We start from the raw sequence: 24,315 nt of genomic DNA, 5'->3' as shown, positions 1-24,315 counted from the left end.
GTCCCAATCTCGATGTTATGGGACAGCATAATCTTATTGACCCTCCCTTGGGTCGTGATCTTCGAGACTATCCGTTCCGCCTCAAAGTGAGTGTCAGGTCCCACCTCGACCTCCCTCTCCACCGTGGGACCGAACGGAGGAATGGGGGATTCAGCCGTGACCTCTTTTCCCCTGCTGGATTGCTGGGATGATGAGCTGGCTGCACTTTTCTTGGGCACATTCTTCTTGGGCCCCATCTGATCGCCTAGCGAACAAGAACAAGGAAAAAAAGAAAGAAAACTGAGTGGGCGACCTAAAAGCTAAGAAAAGATAAGCAGCGCGAGAATAGGGGTTTTTCATACGCGGGCTAAGGTAATCTCAGCCCGCGGGGTGTGATGCCACGCGCTGCCATAGCAACGCGCCCGAGTTTCCAACGGATCCCTGATATCCAGGGATCCTTGTGACAGGAGGATCAGATTATTGCTTGCCTTGGAGGAGAAGTTTTGAGGGGAAAACCACCTAGGAAGCGTGACCCCTATGCTACTTGGTTTTACGCCCTAAAATCCTCTCACCTTCCATTTTCCGAATAGGCATTTCCTAAATTTACCCAGAAAGTTGCCCAGAAGGTTACCTAGAAATTACCTAGTTGTAAAACATCGCACTCCTAAACATGTTTCTAGGTATACTCAATATGCCTTGAATCAGAGCCTATGCCCCAAAAACCAGCCAAAAACAACCTATCATTTACGGCCATGAGAAGTAGATTTGCATAAAAAAATGGGGAAATCAAAACATACAACGAATAGAGAACTTACAAAGTATATTCCGAATGAGAGTTGCTGACAACGTAGGAATAGGAGCCTTGGTGGAATCCTTGGGGCTGGACCTCTGAAAGGTTCTTGTGGAAAGAATGTGGGGATTTCTGGGATTATGACCAAAAGAAGAAGAAAAGCTTCTGAAACTCAAAAGAAAGAAAATAAGGGAAAATTTTCAAATGAAGGGTGACTAGTACTGAAGACTTCCAACCTTATATATACGTAAGAGGCATGAGGAAACAAGGACCGTCCGATCAGATTAATGCAAGATACAAGGGTAGTAACTAGAAAGATGAAACGGCGGCAAAAAGGTGGCTAGGCCATTTAATACAATCCTCGAAATCCGAACAGACGCCAACCACGGCGTTCCACGTGTCCGACACCCAAGTGGTGGGCAGAACATGGGAAGTCGAAAAGGAAGTTTAAAAGCCCCCACTGTGAAGATCAAAGATGATGTCATAGGTCACGAGCAGGGGCTGGGGGGCAAATGTACACCCTGAATATCTGCATGCACTTTGGCGAGTTAGAAAAGGGCCTAAATCTATCTGCCACGTGTCAGCCGTCCACCCGGGGCTGTTTGTTACGGTCCCCTAAACAACAAGCTCGAGCTAATGGATCATTTAGCTGCTCCTTGCTTGGAGCCATTGTGTCGACATAATAGAAGCCACGAGCTAGCGCAACATTGAGCTCGTGGTACGTCAGAGGTCTGATATACATACAAATCCTTATAAAGTCAACCACGCAATATAAATGTGTGTATACCAGACATCACGTGTCTGTTCTATTCTTGAATTCTCGGATACGCAGTATAAACGTGCGTGTTCGGACATCCCACGCCTGATTTGGGCCATACGGCCCATTACTCATCTTTACCTATTGATTAGACCCCACTTCATTGTAATATAAAATGTAAATATAAATCATTGATGTAACAGATATGATTTGAGGGATCAAAAGGGTCACGGGATGACCCCAACCCTTACCCAGGGATCAACCTCCTATAAATACCGAAACCCTGGATAGTGCAAAGGGTTGGCTTCTCCTTACAAAGTAAATACTTTGTAAGAAATAGTAAGGAGAGATTTTAACCTCCGAACTACCTAAAAAAGGAGTGACCATATTTTCTTTGCAATTATCTTCCACATTCTCGATTATTATCATTTTCATATTACAGTTTATCAATCAGTACTAATCCATCCTATTTATTCGTATAATTTACTGTTGGCGAAAAATCGCGTCGACAATCTTAATCCTGGAGTTATTATGAATTCCTATTTATGTCCTATGAGTTCTTTGATTCACTCGTTATGGTTTGCCAAAATGATCAGGATGAAAACTTTTATTTTGGGAACTCAGTGATGTAAATGGTTGGTGACATAATATATAGATATGAAATCTATACCTTTCCTAGAGGAATTGTGATGAATTAGTGCTTAATGAAAAACCGTGATAATAAAATGATATTCAAGAGACCAGAAAAGAACTCTCAAGAACACTCTTCTTTTTACGTGGTTCGGTGGTTAAAATCCACCTAGTCCACAAGTCTATATTATTACTGTTTTTCTCTCTAAATTTTGGTAGAGTTTTTGAATTACTGTTGAGCTAGCACCCTAGAGGCCATGCCTTATATAGTTCATAAGTCTCGAGCTCATGAATTTATGTATCCCAGCTTGTGCTAGAAGCACAGGAACTATGCTGTCTTTATGGAGAATACATGGACTCCTTGGTTATTTCTGCTGTCTTTATTTGCCAGATATACGTGAGTTGCGTAAAAGACTCGTGCTGAAACTAGGATATACATTTGCCCCCCAAGTCCCTACCCATGTTTTATGACGTCACCTTCTGACCTACACAGTAGGGACTTTTAGACTTCTGTTGCAATTACCCATATTCGCCCACTACTCGAGTACTGGACACGTGGAACACCACGATTGGCGTCTGTTCGGGTTTCGAGGACTGCAATAATGGTCTGGCCAACTTTTTGCCGTCGCTTTTCCCTTCGAAACATAGCCCTTGGATCTGGTTTTGGTCAAATCAGGTGGCTCACATTGATCTATGCCATTTACGTATAAAAGGGATAGACAATTTCTACAAACCACCATATTTCATTCAAAAAAATTCTCTATCTTCTATCTTCTATGTTTTCAAACCTCCTTCCTTCTCAGAGAAAAGAAAAACCCCAAAACCCTTTATTCCAAAACCTTTCGAAAACCCAGTTGTTCAGCTGCTTAGGAGTGAGTCTTCCAGTCCTTACGAAATACACCCCCTCTATCGACGACCATACTGTAAGTCCTATCACTTTACATGGGCTCTTTCTTTATTGATTTTTGCATTTTATTTACCATGCTCCTTCATGCTTCTTCGTAGTCAATATTAGGGTGTCTTCTTGATTTTTTGGCACATAGGTTTCAACTTTAGGTTTACACAGAAGGTTTAGAACCTTTCCTAAAATTATGATATTTACGACATATGATATTTTCTGGGTAGATTTGGGTAACTTTTGGCAAACTTTAGAAAATACTCATTCAGTATATAGAAGATGAAAGGTTAGGGTTCAAAAATTAGATTTCTTAAGGAACACGCTTTCTTGGGTGGTTTTTCTCTAAACCACCCCCTAAGGACAGTAGTGGCTGGATTTTCTAACACACGGATCCCTAAATGCCAGGGGTCTATTGGGAAACCTAGGCGCGTAGCATAGGTAGCGCATGTGAGCACGCAATGAGCTGAGACCAACTCAGTTCGTATATCACAGACCTTTCTTCCCCACTCATCCATGTCATAATCTTTATAAAATATTAGGTCGCCTACTAAGTGATTCATCCTTCTTGTTCGTTAGGCGATCTAATGGCTCCCAAGAAAAGCGTACCAAAGAAGGACGCTCTTGGTCCGTCTGCCCAGCAAATCAGCAGGGGGAAGGAGATTGCCTCTGAGTCTCCCCTTCCCCACTTTGGCCCTGTGGTGGAGAGGGAGATCGTGGTGGATCCCAATGCTTTCTTCGAGGCGGAGTCGATCGTCTCCAAGATCACGACCCAAGGAAGGGTCAATAAGATAATGTTGTCCTACAACATTGAGGTCGGGCCCGGGGTCCTCATAGCCCGACCTCCGTATGAAGAGGAAAGGAGCTGCGCACCTCTCCAGGATGACTTCGCGGCCTGGAGCGACGAGCACTTGAAGGCGAGGGCCTTCCTTCCTCTGGACCAGTACTTCGCCGACTTCCTCAATTGCGTGAAGTTGGCGCTGGTTTAGCTTCCCCCGAACTCATACCAACTATTGGCGGGGTTGAAGTATCTCTTTCTAAAGCATGAGTGGGAGGTCCTTACTGATGAGTCAATTTTTAGTATATTTTTTAACCTGTGTTTAGGGTAAGTTTGAGTCGATTTGGTGGAGTGTGGTGCAGTATTACGCTTGTTTTGGTATGTTTGCTGGAAATAGAACGAGGAAGCATGGAGTTGAGGAAATGAGCGAAAAATCATAGCAATTGGGAAATTTCTGCTAAAATTTGACAAAAAGACAGTTGAGGATTCATATGCGGAAAGCCTTGGTCATTTTGGAGCCTTGGAAGTAAGTTTTGAGGTTAATGTCAAGGGTTGTGGCGCTCAAGTGAAGAGCTACGGCGAAAGGGAAAAACAGAGAGAACCTATTTTCTGGAATTGTCAAGGGTCGCGGCGCAGGTTTGAAGGGCTGCAGCGCTTACTGGAACCCGAGACCAGGATTGCGCAAATATAGAGAGGCGGGCCGCGGCGCGTGTATATTTTTCATGGCCATCGGAAGGGCGAAGTCGTCATTTATGTTGAAAAATAGGTTTTAGGGTTTGTATTTAAAAGGTTTTGTTAAGAGTTAAGAGGGGGGAGTCATTGGTGAATTGCAGAGATTACTGGAGACCTTGGAGATAACATTAAAGATCTGAGAGTTTTATTTCTTGATCTCTTTATTTTCTTTATTCTCTTTAGTCTTGAGTTTATGTTTATATTTAGTTTGATGGATTCCATTATGTTGGTCATGAACTAATCTTATTTTAGGGTGTTAGTGGATTCTTCTTGAAGCTTTTGATTTCTTAATGCAGTTTTTCTGAGTTTCTTTTTACTATTGTGAATTATTTATCTTATGCTTAATGCTTGTGAATGTTTGATCACCATTTACATGTGTTTAGATGATTTTAACCTAGGCTTTGAGAAGAGAAGGCTAATTATGCTATAGGTAGATAATCACAAATTTATATTGGACGATAGTACCTCTATAATCTGTGTAGTTTAGGGATTACGTGTCTAATGCCTGCAATATGTAGATTTACCACAGAGATGTAGGAAATAATATGTTGTAGAGAATTATAGATCCTAGCAAGACTATAATATATCATTGTAATCTGCTATCACAATAAAATTAAGAAATATTGAAAATTGGTTAGGAATCATAAGTGGAGGGTTGATGAAACTAAAACCCTAGCTTTTTTTTTTTTTTTTTTGAACAAAAGAAAAAATTTTATTCAAAAACCAAGTAAAATTACAAGACAAAACAAAGCAGCTGCTACAACCCAGCAGGCAGCAAACTCAAGAAAACCAGCAAGAAGAAACACTACAAAGAACTAACTACCATCTTTCTACTATTTGGCGAAAATAGACATCCTTTTTGTGAAGAGAGAAATAACCCCAACTCAAGACTCTATACTTGACTACTTCTTTAACTTCCAAATTGAGGCTGCGGGCCATTTTACAACTGGATTCGAAAATGCAACTGTTTCTGTTGCACCAAATGAAGTACCAGGAAGCTGCTATAACAGCATTGATAATCTGATTCTCCAAGCTATGATTGGCCAACAAGCACCAATTAGTGAGCTCCTCATATGATTCAGGCCATTGGAAAACTCCCAGCCATCTACCAATTTCCTCATAAACTCTCCTGGAATATATACACTCCATTAACAAATGACTATGAGTTTCTATACCAGATTCGCACACAGGGCAGAGAACAGATGTAAGGTGAATATAACGGCATAAGTGGTCTCTAGTAAGAAGCTGACTATTAAAAATTTGCCAGTAAATGAACCGGTGCTTAGGCATTATAAGCTTGTTCCAAACTGTCTTAGTAAAACCAACAGAATTCGCAGCAACAAGAGAGAAATAAAAGAGTTTACTATGAAATTTACCTCCCTTAACAGCTAGCATCAAGCTGTCCTCATCCATGAAATATCTTAGCCTCAATATTTTCTTGATATACCAGCTCATATCCGATTTAATAGGCACTGTCCAGATGCTAAACTCCTTCAAATAAATGGAACTTATCCATTTGACCCACAGGCAGTCTTGCTTGGAAGAAATCGCCCATATAAAATTAGCCATCAATGCCAAGTTCCATTTCTTACCCTCACAGAAGCCAATACCACCCAGCTTTTTAGGGAGACAAACTTTTTCCCACGACGGGAGATGCAGCTTACTTCTATTCCCATTAGTTCCCCAAAGAAACTCTCGACAGCTCTTATCGATGGCAGCAGTAATCTTGGCCGGAAGAATGAATATACTCATCCAAAAATTCCTAATTCCAAGCAATACTGAGTGAATGAGTTGGGCACGACCAGCAAAAGACAAGTTCCTACTCGCCCAACTATTAAGCTTCTTGTTCAACTTATCCAAAATAATCCCACAATCTGAAGCCTTCCACTTGGTGGGCCGAAGAGGAACTCCCAAGTACTTCAAAGGAAATGAGCCTTCTTCCATATGCAATATCTCAAGAATCTGAGCTTTGGTAGAATTCGACACCCCTCCAAAATATATATGGGACTTAGATTTATTCGCAGAAAGACCAGAAGCATCACAAAACGAAGAGAAGGCTTCATGAATCTTACTCACTGAACTAACATTACCTTTACAAAAGATAATCAAATCATCTGCAAAACAGAGGTTAATCAACCTAAGATGTTTACACAAAGGATGATAACCAAAGCCTTTCATGTCAGAGTAATGAGCCAATAAACGAGTGAGGTACTCCATAATAAGAACAAACAAGAGAGGAGACATGGGGTCCCCTTGCCTTAGGCCTTTTTCCCCTTTGAAAGAGCCCTGAATTCCCCCATTCATTAACAGATTGTACTTGGTACCTTTTAAGCAAACTAGAATCCAGCCAATAAATCTAGAGGGAAAACATAGATGTTTAAGCAACTCTTCCACAAAATGCCAATCAACTGTGTCGTAAGCCTTACTCAAATCGATCTTCATTAAACATCTAGCTGAAATATTCTTTCTAGTATACCCCTTGAGGAGATCTTGGAATATCATAATATTATGAGCTAGAATTCTATTTTTAATAAATGCCCCTTGATTACTATGAACAAGATAGGGAAGCACTTCCGAAAGTCTAGAGCAAATCATCTTCGAAATGCATTTATAGAGAGTGTTACAACAAGCAATAGGACGATAGTCACTAGCTGAACACGGATTAGCAAGCTTAGGGATAAGAGAAATTACAGTTTCATTCAAATCCTTCGGCAAGTGACCATCATGAAAGAAAGCCAACACAGCGGAAGAAACTTCAGCACCAATATCAGACCATAACCCCTTAAAAAAGCCCGAGCCAAAACCATCCAAACCAGGACTTTTATAGGAATGAATGCTAAATATAGCCTTCTTCACATCATTCTTGGTAAAAGGTCTCAGAAGTTTGATTTGGAGATCCAAAGACAATCTGTTTCCCTGCTTGAAACAGCTATGGTCAATCGCCACTGAAGCCGAATTTCCTTTCCCCATAAACGATTTGAAGTGAGACAGAAAATGCTCTACAACTTTAGAATAATCCTCTTCTGTTTTGCCTCCTATTGTGAAGGAAGAAATCCTATTATCAACTCTTCTTTTTCGCATAAAAGCATGAAAAAATTTCGAATTATCATCACTAAACTTAATCCAATTAAGTTTACTCTGCTGTTTGAGAAAACTGGCATAACAGCGCTGCAAAACAGAAACATTGATCTGGGCTTGAGTAGCCGAATGAAGCAAAGACAGGTCTGAAGGATTAGAGGCCAAAGCCTCCTGAACTCTACTATACTCCTCCTTGGCCTTCTTATAACTCAAAACAATATCACCAACCTCCTCTCTGTTAAACCTTTTTAAAGTATGCTTCACCCGATATAATTTCTGGATTATCTTGCTGAGACCACCACCAGAAATAACAGGCACATTCCAACAGTGAAGAACAGCTTCTCTGTAGCCACCAAACTGCATCCAGTGATTACCAAATCGAAAAGGGATAAATCCCACAGCATTAACTTCTTGATTACGAATCACACAGAAACTGTGATCAGAAATGCAGTCCCATTTGAAGCGAGCTTCAGTTTTCGGAAAAATATCCAGCCACAAATCATTGATAAACACTCTATCTAACTTAGAAAAAATACGATCTCCTGCCTCCTGATTGTTCGACCAAGAATAAGGAGCACCCTCACACTTAAGTTCCTCAACTTGGCCTAAAGCCAACCAATCTTGAGCATCAGCAATGTCCTTAGCAAGAATTTTTCTCCCACCAATCCTATCTTGGTAGCTAAACATGGCATTGAAATCTCCAAAAATTATCCAAGGAGACTTTAATTGACCAATATTAGCTAATTTATCCCAAAGAAGCATCCTCTCCCCCATGGAATTGCTACCATAAACCACTGTAGCAAAGAAAAATTCCTGCTGACCACTTATTTTGATCCTACAATGGACAAGTTGGGGATCTTCAAGCAATATATCAACCTTCACAAATTTTGATTGCCAAACTACTAAGATCCTACCAGAAATAATAGGACTAGAAAAATAATCCCAATTATGAAAATTATTCTCAAAAACATCTTTAATTTTCTCATGTTTCAACTTAGTCTCAAAGAAAGCTCCAAAACCAACTTTATTCTCCCTACAAATACTAAGAATAGCATTTTGTTTATCCTTTTTATTCATACCCCTCACATTCCGCCCTATCATATTGCAAACTTCCATCACTGAATTGAGATAGAATTAGTGACCAAATGACCAACCCCTGTATCTTGCAACACCGCATAACCATTGCCCGAGTTAGTCTTCCCTTGAACAACATCTGACTTGTGAGCATTTAACACCCCTTGCCGAGCACCTCTCCTTCTGGGAGTAATCCAGCTTCCTGCAACCTCAGCATTCCCTTTTCCAGTTTGCTGAGTAGCTTTAGAAAAATCCTGAGCATCACTAAGAATCTTGGCAGCATTTTTCTCTATAGAACTACTAGCCCTCTCATCCTTTCCAATAATAGAAGTAGTGCAAGCTCTGGGAACAAGAATAGCAGGCTCCGAATGTTGTTGAACCTCCTCTGTTTGGGATATGATCTTGTCTGTACTGGTACCATTCTCATCAGTAGATTTCTTCCTCCAACTAAAACCAGTATTCTTGTTACAATTTGCCAGAATATGACCTAAATTCGAGCAGGCAGCACACTTAGAAGGGAGCCATTCATATTCCACCATTTGCTCTGTGATTTGTTCCCTTTCATTAATAAAAGAAATGGATTTCGGAGGATGATCCGTAATCTCCATATCCACCAATATCCTCGCATATTTCACCATCGATCTACTTTGCGTCACTTTATCCACCATTACAGGTCTCCCAATTGTGCTCACCATAGCACTGAGACTATTTTTTCCCCAGTATTGCAACCCCAAGCCATTCAGCCGAATCCAAACCGGAACCGACTTGACCATTCTCATAGAGTCCATATCTGGTGTCCAAGGACGAAGAACCACTGGCTTTTTATCAAAGTGTATAACTCCTGCTTCCAAAATCAGGTCCCATGTTGCTTCATCCCTGAAATTAACAAGGGTGAATCCGGAATGCATTCTCACTATCTTCTCAACACCCAAATTGCCCCAAATTCTCTTGACAAATCCTTCAAATACTCGAAAAGGAGGGTTAGCTCCTAGGACAATGCAAACAATCGCATTCTTCCAAAATGAAGCTTCATTCTCAACCTCTTCCATATCTAATCGGGCAACAACTTGGTCACCCAATTTCATAGGTTCAGTATAATTCAGACGAGTAGAGGGCGTGGGTACCTGGTTCGACTGAAATTTACTCCACACTTCCTTAGCAGATCGCTGGAACTCAGAACCCTCCGCATCCTCAGCCCAATTCATTGGAGAAGGAGGAGAACGATTCGCACTTCCAACCCGCTGCACCTCAACACCACAATCCATCTCCAGTTCTTCACACGGATCTTGAAAATCCTCATCAGGTAACATATCAGGTACCTCAACTTGGATCGAAGGGAGGTCGTCCACCACCTCATCGGAATTCTTCGTCGGCTTCGATAGACCTTTCTTCTTCCGAGCCATGGGAAGAGAGAGAGGGATATCACACGCTTAGAAAAAAAAATACAAAATTGTTAAAACCCTAGCTTTTACATCCATTGAATTAATCATATTTTTATCTCTAAATTGCTCTAATGATTAATTACTTTTTTTTTTAATTTTAGTAGTAATTATTTAATTCATAATTCTGAAATTATCATTTAAATCAATTAGAGTCAAGAGTTAATTATTGGTAATTAATATCAATCCTTGTGGGAACGATACTCTACTTATTATTATATTACTTGTTAGCGATACGTACACTTGCGTAAATATATTTCCACAACACCCACTCCAGCGGACATCCTTTATTTTTATTTTTCCTCAAGGCCAGCCCGGAATAACGAGGGCGAGGTGATGGGTTCTATTACTTGACTCGATTCCCGAACTTTCCCTCGGTCATCGAGCTCCCCAGCCATCCCAACGACTATAAAGATCAATTCTTTATGTCGAATGAGTTCCGCAACTGCGAATACCAATACTTCAACCGTCCTCGTAAGTCTCCTTTCCTTTCATAGCTCTTGAAATCATTCTCTTTGTATCTGGACCTACTTCTTGTGTATATGCTAATTGAGTAGTATTTTTGTGCATCCATATTCGCGAGGATGGACAAATCAGTGACCCTCGGGGGTCAATATGATACACTATCTAGGCTTCTTCCTAGTGAGAAGGACTACTGCCAGCTTGTGACCGATGACACGATGTTGGCATGTAAGTTAATCGCTGAAGGCCAGACTCTGGCCTTAAGAAGAACACGGGCTACCCTCCTGGTGGCCTGCGAGCTCCCGCCTACCCATGAAGGGGATGCCGAGGCCGCTGAAGGCGAGGAGCAAGAAGAAGATGAAGTACCTCTTGTGCGGAAGAGGCGGGTTCCCGAGGCTGCTCGGGACCCTGAGTTATAGTGAGCTTCATCGGGGGCTGCAGCCGACCCCTCTAGCCAAGGTAACCCGTACCCCTATAGGGAATTAGATAGGGTTGTCGCTGACCTTAGGTTAGTTAAGTTTAATCCGAACTAGCTCGTCCATCGCCACCCTAACGATCGAAACTGTAATATAACCCTGCTCCAGTGCGTGGACCACTTATTGTTACGCAATGACATGGGATATCCTAAGGGCACTCGTAGATAATACCCTATCCTTTAGGTCGGTCTATTTTTAAGAGTGTGGGACTAATCTTAGGTCGTGGCCCTCTCTGCTCCAGGGTACCCTTGCCCCTGGACTCAGACAGTACGTAGAGGAGTCCAGCCCCGAGATAGAACCTAAGCCTGAACCTCCCCCGATTCAGGAAATTGTAGACTTAGGTTCCCTATCTCCCCAAGTACTCCCGAGGCCGAAGGTCGTGATACTAGACTCCTCCCCCAGCCCGGAGGGTAGGATATTTTTATCATATTGTATATATATACACATTTTTTGTGTGTACATTTATGAATTTATCCATGTATTAAACTCCCTTCTTATTCTTTTCAGACGAAGAAATGGAGCGACCCGGAGCCCCCGATCTCCGCACTGCTTTCCAGGGCAGGAAGTCCAGCTCGGGTCCTGTCGTAAAGAGGCCCCGATATACGAAGAAAATGTTAGGAGTGTGTCCTAAAATCATGTAAAAGACATTTGTTTTTCTCTGAATAAATAAACACAATGGTTTATTATTATTGTTATATTTAGATTGTTAAATTAATGTTTGAATAATTTTATAAATATCAGAAAAATTCCATATTCATTATTGAGGATGTGATCTTGTATTAGTACGAGAGAATTAAGATCACATGAATGAATAAAAATAGTCAACAACAACAAATTAAAGTTATGGAATTATTTAATTGGAGTTGTAAGTACGGTTTACTGAGTATCATAATGATACAAATAATCTAGATTCGAATTATTGATGTGGTAAGACATCTCAGTAAAGGTGTTTTATATAATATGATTATATATGACATGGACTGATATGAATAAAAGTCTTTATCCAAAAACCATTTAACAATACAGACTTGTAATTCATATCATAACTGATGATCATTTATAGATCAACCTAAATCATGAGTGTTCATGAACTCCTATTCATGTTTATTAAGTCTTTTGATTCATTTGTTAAGGTCTCTTCATAGAATGAGGCTAATGACTTTTGCTTTGGAGATTTAATATTATGAATGGCTGGGAACATGTATCAATAATAAGGAATCTAATCTTTCCTAACGGATCGTATATTAGTTCCCTTAAGGGTTAATTCTGGAACTGAATGATTTTGAGCTCAAATCTATAATTAGATTATAGATTAATTATTCACTAGTGAATTAATGGTACTTAAGGAATTAGAAGTAAATTAGAAAGGTAAAATGGTAACTCTTCCATTCTAATTTATGAACTAATTAATTAGATGGTTGAACTATTGTAAGATGGTTATATCAATGGACGACTTAAGATAAGATTTCTGTAAAAGTATATCTATAACATAAAGAGTGCAATTCTCAATTTATAGTGGAGAAATATCAGAATTAATAAATTAACTATTATAATTAAAGAGTTTAATTATTTAGTTTCAATTTATTGGAGCTTAATGTTATAGGTCTATGGTCATCGAAATGGCTCAGACAAACATTGACAAAGGTAAATACAAAAATAGGCAAAATGACTTATTTGATAAGTAAAATATTTTTCTATGCATCAAACATAATTATTGTATAATTATGTGTAATTAATTAATTATTTGATTTAACAAAAATATAATTAATTCTTAATTTATTTATTTTTGGGATTTTTGGTATTTAAATAATAATAAAAATTGGAAAAAATCACATTCCATCACAGGCATGTGGTACACGTGTGGCACAGTGCACAAGCACTGTGCCACACGCATAAGAGAGTATACACAGTCTCTTGATTCCATAATTTTAGTTATTTAAATATTAAATAAATAATGAGATATTTTAATATGATTAAAATATTATTATTTAAACAAAAATTTGATAACTAATCAGTTATTTTCAATTTGTTTAAAATAACAAATATTTTAATATATAAGATATATTAAATATAGGATATCAGTTTTTCACAGAACGTAACTTTTCAGGGATAGAAAAATATCTAGGAATCTCTCTCAGAGAAAGAGAACAGTGACATAAACAAAAGTCATTGTTCTTCACAAAACCTAAGTCCAAAACTTTATCAGATCTCATGTGTTGAGAACATCTGATAAATAGTTTATTGTCTATTATTTGTATAGCGAGCCCACACTCGTTCTTTGTGTGCCTGAGAACATTTTGGAAGATCTTGGTGTGGGATCTCAAGGATTTAGCCATACGAAAAGATAGCAGCTAGGAAGGACCTGAGGTAATTTTTCTGTTCATGTCCTTGATTCAATATATATATGCATGTGAAGAAGTAGATCTAGAAATCTTATGGGATTAATCTAACAATTTGATTGTTGTTCCGCTGCGCATAATCTCTGATTTAATCAATAAAAACCAACAATAGCATGCTGCCAAAGAGGGTCAATAACTTCTTCTTTATAGGGTAAAGGCTTATAGAGACAATGAATAGACGCTAAAAATGAAGTGAAAGGAGTAGAATAAGATGAATAAACAAAATGTGGTAGTTTAGTAGACTTACAAGTGTGCTGAGGATAGCGAGGACGATCCACAATATTAGAAGGATCTAGAACAGCTGTAGAAGGATGTGTTTCAGAGATGTCAACTTGCGAAAAACCAGTATCAATAGCTTGAGATATGTGAGAGTAATGAAGTGGAAAAGGGACTATAGGAGCAAGAGAAGATTCAAGCTCTACAATTTGAGGAACTTGAGGAGAAGAGGTACTTGTATACTCATAGAAAGGATCAATGTGAATAAGATCTGATTTGGTCAAGTTGTGAGTAGTGCCAGGAATAGAAAAGAAGAGTATATGCTCAAGAAATACAACATGGCAAGATACATATAATTTTTGAGAAGTTGGATCAAAACAACTATATTCTTTTTGGCCATCACCTTAACCAAGGAACACACAAAGTGTAGAGCGTGATGACAGTTTTGTACGCTCTACACTAGGACGAAGAACAAGGCAAGTAGAACCACAAACTCTCAAAGAAGAATAATCAAGGATATGTCCATATAGTTTTTCAAAAGGAGACAATCCTAAAGTGATTGAAGATGGAATCTTATTAATAAGGTTGACTACAGTGAGAACTGCCTCCCCCCAAAACTGACTAGGCACAGAATAGGACAACAAAAGAGAACGAGCAGTTTCAATAATGTGTTTATGCTTTCTTTCAGCAACATCATTTTGTTCAGGGGTATCTATACAAGAAGTTTGATGCATAATTCCATCTAAAGCAAGAAATTCACAGAATTTATTTGAAGTATATTCACCACCTTGATCACATCTAAAACATTTAATAACAACAACATGTTGAGATTTTACATAAGCTCGAAAACTATCATAAATATCATAGAAATCAGAACGAAATTTCATTAGAAAAACCCAACAAAATTGAGTGTGATCATCAACAAAAGAGACATAATATCTAGACCCTCCTTTTGTAGCAATGGGAGAGGGTCCCCACAAATCAGAATGAACTAAGTCAAAAGGTGCAACAGAGAATGAAGTACTTTTACTGAAAGGTAAAGAAGAAATTTGAGCAAATTTACAACCACTACAATCAGAAATATCATGAACTTGCAAACTTCCTAAGGTTCTCGTGGAAGCTAAGAATCTTAAGCGGGAAGCTGAAACATGAACAAGGCGAGAGTGCCATAAATAAAAACTAGACAATGAAGGAGACAAACAAAAAGAAGACAGATCAATACTAGGAACTGCAAATACTGATAATCTCAGCTCATCCAAAACATATATATCACCCCGCTTACGGCCGATCCCAATCAGGTTCGGAAACTTCGAATCCTGCACATGACAAGAAGTAGAAGAAAATGACACTGAGGAACCAGAATCACACAATTGATCAACAGATACAAAGTTTAGTAAAAGTTTAGGAATATGGTAAATGTTAGGAAGTGATAAATGAGGACTGACAACAGAACCAACACCTGTCAATGGCATAGGAGTACCATCACCAGTCATGATAGGCACAAATGATGCAGGACATAAGGAAACAAAAGATTTCGAATGTGGAGACATGTGGTGTGAGGCTCTAGAATCTAAAATCCATGTAGAGGAGGTCATACCTGAAGTGCTAGTAGGGGGCTGACTTACTGAAGAAGTGGCAGACATGGCATGTGGCTGCATGCTAAGAAACTTCTGAAATTTTTCTAAGAGGGCAGCAAGAGCAGGATTGGAAGATGAGGCCCCAAAATCATATGAGTCAGATGGAGGTACAGTAGCAGCGACATTAAATTGCAGAGGACGGTATGGTAGAGATTGTGAGTGGTTGCCAAAATGTGGTTGGCTACTATAATGAGGCGGATGATTATCGAATTGTGGTTGGTTAGCATGATGAGATGGTCTGAACTAATTTCTCTACTGCTATGGTGCACGATTCACTAATTTAGGACACTGAGCCTTCCAGTGACCCTTTTGTTTACAAAAATGACATTCATCAACCCCACCCTTTGTGTGAGGTTTATTCTCATGGCAAGTAAAAGGTCTAAGAGGAATTGCCAAAACAGAAGGACTAGGTATTGGGAGGATGCCTTTCCTGCTTGAGACTTGAGACCAATTTCATCAGCCAACAACTCACTGACTACTGAATCAACAGAAGGAAGTGGAGTACGATGCAAAATAGAGCCACGCAGCCCCTCAAAGCCATCACGAAGTGCCATTAAAAACTGAACCAGTCGTTGCTCCTCCCTACGAGCAATATAAGGTGCAAAAGCTCGTAGCTCTTCAAAATTGATAAGAGCTAATTGATCCCAAAGATCTGTCATAACTTAATAGAACTCTTGAATACTCATATCTTTCGGTTCAATAGCTCTAATATCTGATTCTAACTGATATTGTTTTCAAAGTTAGACTGTGTATACACTCTTGCAAGATGATCCCAAACTTCTTTTGTTGTTTCATACTTAGCTAATTGGTTACCTATTGAGTGTTCCACATAGTTGTTTATCCAAGTGATAATTTTTTAATTATCCACTTCCCAATTTTTTAGTAAAGTTGCATAATCTGCTTTGTCATTTGTAGGTTTAATCACAGTTCCATAAACATAATCCCACATCTTTTTCCCTTTCAATTTTTTTTTCATCACATAGTTCCAATAAGAGTAACTCTTTCCATCTAACCTCACGCTAATTGAATGAAGGGAATCATCTCTATTACTAGCCATTATAGACACAAAACAAACTTCCAACAATTAACTCAGTAAAAGATTCTCAAATTTCACAATCTCACGAAACCCTAAAATTGCAGAAGAACACAAAAATCACATACCACATTGTTGCAGTGGTGCTCCGACCCAAATCGCTGCAATATGAAGAAGACCCAAGCTGCCAGAAAAAAAATTCGGGGCCGAGTCCCGAACCCAGACCGTGAAAGTTATGGTTACACTTAAGAAATTCAACTCTATAAATCCATGCTCTGATACCATGATAAGATAAAGAAGAATTAGTTATAATTAAGTTATAAGCTATGGATATTAGCTTTATGCATAGAAATGTAGTATTGACTAACTTGAATTTTTAGTTTTTTCTTCTACGGACCATTTTCTTGGTCTCTAAACTTCTATGTTGCTTTTCATTTCTTCATGTTTGCTTGAATAGAAAATCACTAAGTTACCTAATCTTTGTTATGTTTAAGTGATTTTTCATGCACTTCAATGTGCAAACAAGTGGAATAGATCCACTAACAAGAAGACATGTATGGGACATAATAGAGGCTGCTAAGAAAGGGAGAGCAATCATGCTAACAACACACTCAATGGAAGAAGCTGACATTTTAAGCAATCAGATTGGAATAATGGCAAAGGGTAGGCTGCGATGTATTGGAAACTCAATCTGATTGAAGCTGCAGTTTGGAGCTGATTTTATTGCTAATGTGAGCTTTACTTGTGGCACAAGCAACAACCAATCTCTGGTTGATGGAGTTGATACTAATCATGAGGTTGTTTTACACTTCTTCAAACATGTACGTTCAATTATTAAGTACAATTAGTCTAAAATGAATATGGTCTAAGTTGTCTAAAACTCAAGCAATGTTTTTGACAGAATTTACATGTTGTACCAAAGGAGGTGAACAAGTACTTTTTAACATTTGTTATTCCTCACCATAGAGAGTTTCTTTTGCCAGTAAGCCTGTATATTCTGCTACTTTGGTCTCTCATTCTTTTTATGCCTCTTGTTTATTTACTCCTCTGGCTTAATTTCTGTTTTTTCTTTGGAATTGCAATGTTGGAACGTAATTTTTTTTCTGAGCTGCAAGAGAGAAGAAACGAATTTGGTATAGCTGACATTCAACTTGGCCTAACAATTCTTGAAGAAGTTTTCTTGAATGTTGCAAAACAAGCAGAGTTAGAAACTGCTTCAGCAGAGGGTAGATTGGTTACTCTTACTTTACAAACATCTGGAAATTTTATTTTACTATTCAATTGGTACAGAAATGTGCACAAGAAGTCTTAAGTAAGGGGAAGTGAGTTCAAATCTTGGAGATGTCACATTGATAAAATCCAAGACCAAAGAGTATATGGATGAAATAAATTAACCATCAACAATAATCTAACAAGGCAAATATGATATCATTTTTTTTTTTAAAAAAAAAAAAAAACTAGTATCCCCGCCTAATTCTACAATATTTAGGAATGAAAAAATCATAGTAATTACCATGCAAGTACTCAAGAGAGAGTTGAAAAGTAAAAATCATGGGACCTCTAATACAAATATATGTAGTTTTATAATAGTCTTACAAAAGTAATATTGTTCTAAGATCTATGTAAATAATGTTATTTAAAAATAAAATAAAAATTGGGCCCTAAGTTTGGGCATGTACGGCCTACAACTAAGGTGGGTCCTACGATTCAAACCATATACCTAACCATTTTGAGCGAAGTGAAAGTAGAGAGAATCCAAGAGGAATAATGGTAGAAGTAAAGTGGGAGGGGAGCAAGATGAGGCTGGCACCCTATGCATCTCTGACCACTCTGATGAAACTCCCATACCTCCTAATGTTGTATGCACCACTACTACTTTCTTAGGCCATCAAGCTTTAGCTCGTGGAATTGTGCTTCATCCTGATCAAGTTATCAACAGCACTGATTCCAAGTGTGATATGTTACCAACAAATTCGTAGAACTTCATTTCTTTTATGATTACACACAACATGTTTAAGAAGAATTAATGTTTATATTTTATATAAGATTTGGATTGTTTTGTCTTGATTCTTGATGGAAAACATGCTGAATATATGCCAGCATTTTAATTCATTTGTTGATGTGATGTTTATTATTCTGATTTAATTAATATGGTTGCGACTTCGGCTATTCGTTGAAGCAAAATACACGAGTAAATAAACAATTAAAGAATCATATCAAGAGCCATGTTATACTAATCTTCGTCTCAAACCTGGAATTGTCATTAAAGTGCCAAATTTGCAACATTTGAAAGTTTGGCCTTCGGAGAACATAGCAATATAATTATTATATTTCGAGAGGAAATTTGGAAATTAATTCCAACTACATTGAAAGTTTATTGTATTAGCAAAACACTTGGAATAATATTACTTTGCTCACCCCCTTTTAATTAAATTTGATTATTCCATTTAAGTTGACTAATTCAATTAAAAAAATGATAATGGTACGCACATCATAGTATAATTCTTTTAAGAACATATAATTATGGAGGAAAGGAAAGCTCATAATGGAATCCTCTCAGATAAGCCTAATCATAGAGCCGTTTTAGTACATAAATGATACAAAGGCTAACCGTAATCCTTAATGCAGGCAAGCGTTTCCCAACAACAGCTAAGGGTCAACTGTTCATGGACACCAACTAACTTTTAAACATTTGCTAAGTCTTACATTTAGTAGAAGCATGCGTTACATATTTTATACAGATCACTACTTATGGAATATAAGATCTTAGGCCTAAAGTTCTTTGTTCTTTGATTTAGAAAAACCATGTAATTGGCGCTTTAAAATTCCAAATTTTGACACCTGCATCTCAAGAAAAGACTATTTTCTTTCCGTTCTGAAGCCATGAAATTGCAGTGTGGTTTTCCATTGTTGCTCCAACAATTCAAAGCTCTTTTCAAAAAGAACGTTTTGCTTTCATGGCGAAACAAGAGAGCTACCTTTATTCAGCTATTTGCTTCCTTCTTCTTCATCTTCCTCATGTTTTGTATCCAAATTTCTATCAATATTCGCATGTCTCATTCCACCTTCTTCAAACACTTGGCTGACCCCAGGCCTCTAAATTCTCCTCCAATACCGCCCTGTGAAGATAACTTCTATGTCAAGCTACCCTGCTATGACTTTGTCTGGAGCGGAAATGGAAGTGCCAGAATTCGCCGCATTATGTCTGCAATCATGGCTAACAATCCAGGAAGGCCAATTCCTTCCATAAAGGTATTTGATGGAAAAATTTTAGTTTATCAAATATTCTTAAAAGTTGACCATAATAGATGGAACAACATCGATTTTTTTGTTTTAGTACTATTCCAATACTTTTATGTTTAATTGTGTAGGTAAAGTCATTCAGAACAGCAGTTGAAGTAGATGAATGGCTTTATAGAAATCCAATGTACTGTTATGGAGCTTTGCATTTCATGGAGAGAAACTCTTCTGTGATTAGCTATGGAATTCAGACTAATTCAACTCTTTTACCAAAGAGAGGAAAGTTTGAAGATCCCACTTTCAAATTTCTAATCCCACTTCATATTGCAGCAGAGCGTGAGATTTCAAGGTCTCTCATTGGAGGTAATACTTTCTGTGTACTAGAAAGATTCTGTTTTTAGTATGATTACCTCACACATGCTCTATCAATTTTAAGTATTTCTCTACAATGTTCAGTTCAAAACTATAGCTGGGCTTTTGGGTTCAAGGAATTTCCACATCCTCCTCGGAATATCCTCTTAGGAATGAATACAGCAGGATCTCCGTTTTCAATGAGCACAGTAGGACCTCCATTTTTCCTTGCAGTGGTTATGTTCGGTTTTGTATTTCAAATGACTTCTTTGGTGACAGAGAAAGAACTAAAACTTCGGCAGGTATCAAATTTTCCATAAAGGTTTTAAGCTTATAATGATGAGATTCATTTAAAGAAGCTCAAGCAGCTGTTTCTTTTTTTTTCTTTCCAAATTTTGTAGGCAATGACTTTGATGGGCCTCTATGACTCTGCATATTGGTTTTCATGGCTAGTTTGGGAGGGAATTCTCACATTTATCTCTTCACTCCTCATAGTGCTCTTTGGCATGCTTTTTCAGCTTGACTTCTTCTTGAACAACAGCTCCATTGTTTTATTTTTTCTCTTCTTCTTGTTTCAACTCAATATGGTAAGACTTCTCTTTTCATCTTTATTGTTTCAGATTTCAACACCTAATTCATTTTTTCTATTCTCTGCTTGAAGCTTGGCTTTGCCTTCATGTTATCAACCTTCCTAAGCAAGTCAACATCATGTACAGTTACCGGTTTCTCAATTTACATCGCTGGCTCTTCCATTCAGGCAAGTTTTCCCAATTCTACTTTACAAGAAAAAGGAACTTATTAGCACATTATTCACTGTGTTCCTTTTTTATTTTGGTTTCATTGCAGTTTGTTGGAGTATTTGGATTTCCATACATGTCTAAATTCTCTCAACTATGTCAAATCATTTGGTCATTCTTTCCACCCAATCTTCTTGCTAAAGCCTTGTGGCTACTCAGTGATGCAACTTCTTCTCCTGAAGATGTCGGCATCAGCTGGAGTGGTCGAGCAATGTGCACTCCCAATGATGAGTACTGTGTGATAACAATTGTATGTGAACATGTTAAGCCAACGAATTACTTCATAAGTTCTTCATAAAATTATTTTTTGCCTCATGATTTACTAATAGAACTTACTTGAACTCTTATTCAGAATGATATATATAACTGGCTGCTAGTTACTTTCTTTCTTTGGTGTGCATTGGCAGTCTATTTCGATAACATTTTCCCAAACGACTCTGGTATGAGAAAATCAGTGTTTTACTTTCTAAAACCTGCATACTGGATAGGAACAGGTGCAAGCAAAGTGGAAGGTCAAGCAAGTTCGGATTCAATTTTCTTAACTTATATTTATTTGTCATTATAAATTATTTTTGCTTATGGTTTGCTACCTAAAATCACACTTCCTTTTCTTCTTCTCTTCATAGAGAGTGACATTTGTAGTTGCCTAGATTCAATCCCACAAGATAATCATATTCATCCAGATAATGAAGGTGTCCTTGAAGAGGAAAACATTATAAAGGAACAAATTATTAAGGGTGTAGATAATCCAAATATTGTGGTTCAGATACGGGGTCTTGTAAAGACTTATCATGGGACTACGAAAGCCGGTTGCTTCAAATGCAAGAAAACTTCACCATACCATGCTCTCAAAGTACGGAACCACACATCAGTTGCTTTCATTGCTTTTATTGATTTTATGGGTTGATTGTTACTCTATATTAGTCTCAAATAGTCATAGGAACTATTTTTATAAAAAAGAAGATATATAATGCAGAAAACTCGGACAATAGCTTGTGTTTTGAGAGTTCTTTAGTAAAATGATGTAACAAGCACTGCTCTGTTGATATAAACTTCAGGGTATATGGCTAAACTTTGCAAAAGATCAGATATTTTGTCTACTTGGAATGAATAGAGCAGGGAAGACCACAACATTCAATTGTTTGACTGGAATCACACCTGTGACTAGTGGAGATGGTACTATTTCTGATCATGTTATCATCTCCTCTTTTACTAGATGCATGCTCTACTCAAAACTTGTCTCCAGTCTTATTACCTCATTCTGCCTTAATTTCTGATTTCAACTGTGAAACTTCCTTATTTAATAGCGTTGGTATATGGCCATTCCATACGAAGCTCTATTGGCATGTCAAAAATCCAAAAACTGATGGGGGTGTGCCCTCAGGTGATATCTTCTCTTTTCCTCATTGTGGTTACCTTTCAAAAATGTGACAAATTATATCTATCATTAATTTTAGATAATGAGTTGGTATTTTTAGGCTAACTACCAAACTAATCACAACTATTGAAAAAAGTCTAACTGCTAAAACTTATGTAACCATCCATGAATGAATAAATATTGACATTTAGTGCATGCAGCTTACCGAAAGGTTGGAAGTGAAAATAACCTTATTTGCATTTGTTATAATAGTTTGATATCCAATGGGATGCATTATCTGGTCTAGATCACCTTCATCTCTTCGCAAAAATAAAGGGCCTACCTCCATCTTCAATCGATTCAGTAAGTAAATGTATAGTTCATGTTCAAGTTGAACATGTTGTCACCACATATATGAGAAAAATGAGTGCATAGATTTCGGACTTGAGATAAATGCTTCTTATGAATTCAGGTCGTTGAAAGGTCTTTAGCTGAGGTGAGACTCACTAAGGAAGCAACAGTGAGAGTTGGCAGTTATAGCGGAGGAATGAAACGTCGTCTAAGTGTTGCAGTAGCCCTTATTGGTGATCCAAAATTGGTCATCTTAGATGAACCTGTATGCAAGTTAGACCATTTCTTTTTTAGCCTTTTAATGCTCATTTAACTTAATCTGTCATGAAATTCACACTATGATCAACTACAGACAACTGGTATGGATCCAATAGCAAGAAGGCATGTGTGGGATATTATAAAGAATGCAAAGAAAGGGCGTGCAATAGTCTTAACAACACATTCAATGGAAGAAGCTGAAATCTTAAGTGACCGGATTGGAATAATGGCAAATGGCAGGCTTCGTTGCATTGGAACCTCAGTCAGATTGAAGTCACGATTTGGAACTGGTTTTATTGTTAATATCAACTTCAACAGACAGATACAAACTCCTAGAAAAGATGTTGCTCTTTCTACTCATGATCTTGAGGCTGTGAAGCAGTTCTTTAAACATGTAATTGAAATGATTAGTTCAAGTTTTTTCTTCGTACAAATGAAAATGTTGGTTACTAACTTGGGGAGTGTACTTTGACAGCATTTGGATGTTTGCCCGAAAGAAGAGAAGAAATCCCTTTTGACATTTTCTATTCCTCACGACAAAGAGACGATTTTGCCAGTAAGCTTCTTGACCTTAGTTACTAGTTTCTCTTTTAATATTCAATTGAAAAATACACAATCCAATCGTTTCTCAACTATAATTTGTTCATCTTCATTAACTCAAGTACCAACACATAGTAAGTACTTACAATGTTCCAATATTGAACAGGACTTTCTGACTGAACTCCAAGACAGAGAAAGCAAATTTGGCATAACAGACATTCAAATTGGCCTCACACCTCTTGAAGAAGTTTTCATGAACATCACAAGGCAGGCAGAACTCGAAAACGCAATGACAGAAGGAAGATTTGTTACTCTTAATCTAACAACATCTGGAACTTCAGTTGAGGTAGAAACCAACTTTTGATTACTAGTTTTTACATTGTTTGAATAGAATTTGAAGTCAATACTAATGATGTCTTTGTACCCTTTGCTTCTTCATTTCAATGATGTAACACAAAGATACCGGTGGGAGCTAGATTTGTTGGGATTCCAGGAACTGAAAGTGAAGAGAATTCTAAAGGAATTATGGTTGAAGTTTTCTGGGAACAAGATGATTTTGGTGAGCTCTGCATATCTGGCCACTCTGATGAAACTCCAATACCACATAATATTGAATCATTAATACCAATTATAGCAAAATGTTCTTCAAGGAAAATGCCAGGCCGAGGAGTAGTGCTTGATCACAATATGATCTTCAATAAGAATTTTCAACAATAGGATTAACCTTCAAATTTATTTATATAATTAGTAACTCCTTCACTTTTGTTGTCGTTTAACAATTGAAGATGCCATGTAAAGTTTACTTATATTCAAAACTTAACTGTCGTTTGTTTGTTCCTTCACTAGAATCCACATGTCGTTTTGGTGCATATTTTGTGGGCACATATCATTAATCATCTTGTTATTGAAGAGGTGTTACTTATAAAAATCATTAGATAACAAATACAATCTACTTTTTGTATTTTTATAAACATAAAACATATGTTGGGGATTAGGACTGCCAATACAATGCACAAAGAACAACAACTAAGAAGAACAAGTAATAA

At 37.8% G+C, this 24,315-nt stretch overlaps 2 protein-coding genes across 2 annotated transcripts; one reads left to right on the top strand and one right to left on the bottom strand.

Annotated features, from left to right (window-relative positions):
* Positions 1 to 8,754: 8,754 nt before the first annotated feature.
* LOC133831930 (uncharacterized) lies at positions 8,755 to 10,116 on the bottom strand. Its single transcript, XM_062262332.1, has one exon. It carries the CDS (start codon positions 10,114 to 10,116, stop codon positions 8,755 to 8,757), a length of 1,362 nt encoding a protein of 453 aa, XP_062118316.1.
* Positions 10,117 to 19,075: 8,959 nt separating this feature from the next.
* Positions 19,076 to 24,077, top strand: LOC133828842 (ABC transporter A family member 2-like). The gene is made up of 16 exons (XM_062258928.1): positions 19,076 to 19,627; positions 19,747 to 19,978; positions 20,072 to 20,268; positions 20,368 to 20,553; positions 20,628 to 20,723; positions 20,813 to 21,013; positions 21,116 to 21,275; positions 21,390 to 21,616; positions 21,822 to 21,939; positions 22,071 to 22,147; positions 22,394 to 22,483; positions 22,593 to 22,736; positions 22,824 to 23,123; positions 23,205 to 23,285; positions 23,436 to 23,615; positions 23,729 to 24,077. Exons 1-16 carry the CDS (start codon positions 19,259 to 19,261, stop codon positions 23,984 to 23,986), a joined length of 2,916 nt encoding a protein of 971 aa, XP_062114912.1. The 5' UTR covers positions 19,076 to 19,258; the 3' UTR covers positions 23,987 to 24,077.
* The last annotated feature ends 238 nt before the right edge of the window (positions 24,078 to 24,315 follow it).

Source organism: Humulus lupulus, chromosome 4, assembly GCF_963169125.1.
Source record: "Humulus lupulus chromosome 4, drHumLupu1.1, whole genome shotgun sequence".
In the NCBI taxonomy this organism is placed as follows: Eukaryota; Viridiplantae; Streptophyta; class Magnoliopsida; order Rosales; family Cannabaceae; genus Humulus; species Humulus lupulus.
The sequence above is the reverse complement of the archived record's forward strand: the minus strand, read 5'-3'. Positions and strand labels throughout refer to the sequence as shown.